The sequence below is a fragment of the Labrus mixtus genome, chromosome 3, assembly GCF_963584025.1.
Source record: "Labrus mixtus chromosome 3, fLabMix1.1, whole genome shotgun sequence".
In the NCBI taxonomy this organism is placed as follows: domain Eukaryota; kingdom Metazoa; phylum Chordata; class Actinopteri; order Labriformes; family Labridae; genus Labrus; species Labrus mixtus.
Genome location: NC_083614.1, coordinates 34,742,709 through 34,747,708, shown reverse-complemented (window position 1 = coordinate 34,747,708; position 5,000 = coordinate 34,742,709). Strand labels below are relative to the sequence as shown.

Sequence of the window (5,000 nt, the reverse complement as noted above, 5' to 3'; positions counted from 1 at the left end):
GATAAAAGAGTTCAATGATTCCATGCAGGATTCTCCACTGGAGGTCTGCATGTCTCTTACACAAGGGGGGTTTGTATAAAGACTCCCAGGAGGGTCTTGACTCAGGAGCTAGCCCCAAATAAGTCCTCCAGGGGGTGTCACTGCGTGCGTTCAGTGTCTTTTTATTCAAAGTCTTAACAATCAGTTTGTAAAAAGTCTTTCCTGCAGCGTCGGCCAGTAGAGGACCAGAACAGTCCTTCAGGTCTGCAGACAGAGTGAACTCAGGAAACGGGTCGGTTTGGTCGAGCAGCAGAGAACCGTCCCCATAGTCCGACATCAGAGACATCTCCGGTCCTGTCAGCTGATGTCTCCAGTGATTCAGCAACCGATCAACGACTCTGGTCGACCTCACCCCCAGACGAGCAGCCAGACCAGCAGGACAGTCCAGCCGAGGTCCGGTCAGCTCCACCACCTGCTCCAGAGTGGAAATCCTGGCACTGCAGAACTTTCCGGACAGGCTCGGTCCAGCCCAGTCAGGAAGATGAAAACGTCCTCCAAACAGTACAGGCTCTTTAAGCAGCCAGTACAAAGAGTGGGAGTGTCCCTGTCTCTGCCTGTTCACCAGACTCCACACGTTAAAAACACTTCGATAAAATCCAGTGACAGAGGAAATGTTCACTTGCTGTAAATCCATTAGAAACAGAGACGAGCTCAGCCCCAGTTCTCCAAACCGCTGTAGAAGACAGCAGGCCAGCGGTCTCCAGACCAGGTCTGCAGGCCCAGTGAGTAGTCTCTGGAGGAACTGCGGGCGGAGAGTAGCCCCCCTGCTGGCCAGGTGGACTAATCCATGTCCTCCTTCCTCTTTAGGGAGGAAGAGTACACTCTGAGGAATCCAGTGTAACCTGTCCCAAAAAAAATCAACTAACACTCTTTGAATGTTACACAGGAGAGAGGACGGAGGGTCGATACAGGTCAGTCTGTGCCACAGGGCAGAGGAAACAAGATTATTGGCTACAAGTACACAACCTTTAAAAGACATCTTTGGCAACAGCCACCTCCATTTATCAAGACGTCCTTTTACTTTTTCTAAAACACCCTCCCAGTTTTTACTAACAAATGTTTCGTTCCCCAAAAACACTCCCAAGTATTTAAAACCTCCTGACTTCCAAAAGAGACCTCCAGGCAGACTGAGCCGACCCCTCAGCTTCTCTCCCACCATCAGTGCTTCACTTTTCAGCCAGTTCACTTTGGCAGAAGATATCGACCCAAACAAATTCACAGTCTCTTTTAAAACATCGATATCTCTCTGCTGGTTGACAAAAACAATGACGTCATCAGCATACACTGACAATTTAAAACTGACATCAGAGGCAGGAAAACGAACACCAGAGAGACCTGACCTCAGTCTGTGAAGCAGGGGTTCAATGGCTAGGGAATATAACATCCCAGATAAAGAGCAGCCCTGCCTCACCCCCCTCTGTACACTAAAAGGAGCACTCAGGCCTCCGTTGATCTTTAGCACACTCGCAATGTCACGGTACAAAACCTGGATCTTAGCTAAGAAACATGGGTTGAACCCAAAGGCGGTTAGAGTCCGCCATAGATGCTGGTGTTCAACCCGATCAAAAGCCTTTTCCTGGTCTAGTGAAATCAGACCAGTGTCTACAGCCAATGAACCAGAGACTTCCAAAACATGCCGAATGAGAGTGATGTTATCACTGATGAGCCTGCCGGGCACACAGTAGGTCTGGTCTGTGTGGATGATCGACCCCATCACCTGCCTTAGTCTGGATGCCAGGACCTTAGACAGGATTTTGTAGTCTGTACAAAGTAATGATACTGGTCTCCAGTTCTTTAGATCCTGATGGTCGCCTTTCTTTGGCAGCAGAGTGATAACTGCTCTCCTGCAGCTCAGAGGCAGACGACCCCTCTCCAAACTGTCTCTTAAAACCTCCAGGAGATCCTCTCCCAGCACACACCAAAACACTTTATAAAAGTCAACAGGAAGGCTATCAATACCTGGAGCTTTTCCATTCTGCAGACTCATGACAGCAGAGTAGAGTTCAGACAGAGACAGCTGGGCCTCCAGCTCTGTGTTGTCTTCAGTGCTGACTTGAGGAAGACCGGTGTAGAAGGACTCGCACACCTCTGGACGATCAACGAACCTGCTCGTGTACAGATCCTTATAAAAACCAGCTGCATGTTTTCTGATCCCAGCAGAATCTGAGATCGATTGTCCACTGCTGGATCGTACAGAGTGAAAGATCTTCTTCTGTCCACTTTTCTTCTCCAGACCAAAAAAGAACTGAGACGGAGCATCCATCTGGGTGACATCCAGGAACCGAGACCTGACCAGAGCCCCCTGTGCTTTAACGCCCAGCAGGTTGGCTAAAACCGACTTTTTAGATTTTAGGGAAGCTAAATGTCCCTGATTTCCTGTGGCATCAACTAAACCCTGTAGTTCTACCACTTCAATCTCTAGATCTCTCAAAGATCTGGTAATGTCCCTGGTGACATTGCGAGTGTACTGCTGACACAACTGTTTAATCTGACTTTTTCCAAAGTCCCACCACTGCTGAATGGTTTTAAAATCAGACTTAAGCTGTCTGTGAGTGACCCAAAAGTACTCCAGTGCAGACTTAAAAGCTTTATCGTGCAGCAGTGTGGTGTTAAAATGCCAATACGCACTTTGAAGTCTGACATTCTTAATAAAAACAGAGCAATAAACGAGACAGTGATCAGTGAAGCCTACAGGAACAATAAGACACTCTTTAAAAACATTCATGTTGTGTTTAAAACAATAAAAGAGATAAAACATTGTCTTTAGAGTGACTCCATGTGTACTGTCTGTGTGTGTGGTGTAAACTCCTCCACACATCCAGCAGCTCGTGTGTTTCTAAAAACTGTCTGAGTCTGTGTGAGGAGGCGCTGTGAGGCTCTTGGTGGTTTCTATCTAAACCTGGGTTTGCTGTGCAGTTAAAATCCCCCCCCAAGAATAAATACTCTCCTGTACTGCACTTTTTAACAGTGTCACACAAAACACTCAACACACTCAATCTGTCCACAGCGTGACATGGGACATACACATTAATCAGAGTCATTTTTACATTTTCATACTGCACTCTAATTTTCAATAAGCAGCCTTCAATGACCTCCTCTACTTCACACGAAGCAGGCAGAAAGCCTCTAGAAAAAATGAAGCCGACTCCTCCACTACAGGTGGACTTATGGCTGAGGATCACCTCCCCAGGCCACTCCTTCCTCCACTGACTCTCCTTCTTAGAGTCACTGTGTGACTCCTGAAACATTCAAATATCTAACTTTTTGAACTCCATCAGTTGAAATAGTGCAGCTCTTTTTGCATCATCTCTCGCTCCATTTAAATTTAAGGTGCCAATTTTAAATTCACACATTGAGAGATAGGAGTTTAAAAAAGAAACAAGATAAAAACACAACAAGAGGAAAGAGATGAGACCCAGTCTAAACATCATCATCGCTGATTTGTGCTTTCGCTTTCCCGATCAGTTTTTTGAGACAAAAGATCTCTGGACCTGTGAGGCCGTCGTTACCAAAAGCACCGGAGCTCCTAGTTAAAGGCCGAGCTGAACTTAAAAAACACTTCAGGTCTGGAAAGAAATCCTCTAAATTGAGCAGCCTGAGGCCCTTGGTGTCCTGTAGAAACTTTTTAATGTGAGCTGAGGTGTAAGTGACTGGACCTTCTTGTGTGGACATGAGCTCACTGTCACTCTCTGCTCTTACTGCTCCTGTCTTTCTGTCCTTCTTCACTGCTTTAGCACTGCCCTGAAAGCTTTCAATCTTCCTCTTCTGAGAGATCTTTAATGACTCTTCATCAGACATATCCTCATCCTCAACATAATCAACACACACACTATTACTTTCCTGACTTACCTCATCACATCCAGTTCTCTCTTTTTCTTTGTCTTCCTGTTTACTGTTCTTTACCTGGCCCTCATCACTGACCACTGACAGTTCTTCCACATCAGACACTTGACTTTTCTGAGGTCCAGCAGCAGCTCTGTCTGAGAAAACTCCGCTTGGACCCTCTACAGCGGCCTCAGCTCCGCCGAGAACCGCGGCGGCAGCATCGAGCGGTACCGCGTCTGCAGCGGCAGCCGGCCCGGGGGTCACAGCGGCCGCCGTGACCTCAGCAGCCGGCCCGGGGGTCACAGCAGCCGGCCCGGGGGTCACAGCAGCCGGCCCGGGGGTCACAGCAGCCGCCGTGACCTCAGCAGCCGGTGCTGCCTGAGCATTTCCCCGCACATGAACATTTTTTTCCGGGCAAGAGCGGATTAAATGTCCCTCTCCACCACACCCAAAACACTTCATGGTCGCTGATGTTGCGAACACCATGTAATTAAAACCATCGACTTTGAAATTAAAAGACAAATTGAGATCATCTGAATTGTTTTTCATGACCATGAACACTTGTCTTCTGTGACAAACAACGTGTTTGAGCAGGGGGGACTTACATCCCAGAGACACCATTTTAACCTGGGATACTACCTGCCCATACCTGGACAGCTCTTTAACTAACATTTCATTTTTAATGAACGGGGGGGCGTTAGAGATGGTGACTCTCTTAGCCGGGTTGATCAGGGGGAGAACAGAGGTGAAGGTGTCTTTAATGACTACACCTTGTTCTACCACATCGTTGACTTTAGCCGTGCTCTCTAAAAAAATAACAATGGCCCCGTTCATGCGGGAGGCAGACCTCACGCTGCCGTAACCCACCACCTCTCCAACCGCTAAACTAGCCTCCTCCACCGAGCAGCTGACAGCCGGCACCAACTTCACTGCATGTGTCAGCTTCTCAAAAGTCCAGCTCCACGTCTACGACGGAGAGACAGAGAGAGAGAGACAGAGAGAGAGAGACAGAGAGAGCGAGAGAGAGAGAGACAGATAGAGAGAGAGAGACAGAGAGACAGATAGAGAGAGAGAGACAGAGAGAGAGAGAGAGAGAGAGAGGGAGGGACAGAGAGAGAGAGAGAGAGAGAGAGGGA

The 5,000-nt window shown here is 47.9% G+C and overlaps 1 protein-coding gene across 1 annotated transcript in view; it reads left to right on the top strand.

Annotated features, from left to right (window-relative positions):
- The first annotated feature begins 2,480 nt into the window (after window positions 1–2,480).
- LOC132971997 (uncharacterized) overlaps window positions 2,481–5,000 on the top strand; it is a 7,473-nt gene continuing 4,953 nt past the window's right edge. The window contains exons 1-2 of the mRNA XM_061034826.1: window positions 2,481–2,503; window positions 4,050–4,219. Coding sequence (XP_060890809.1) covers window positions 2,481–2,503; window positions 4,050–4,219 — 193 coding nt within the window. The remainder of the gene's footprint in view (window positions 2,504–4,049; window positions 4,220–5,000) is intronic.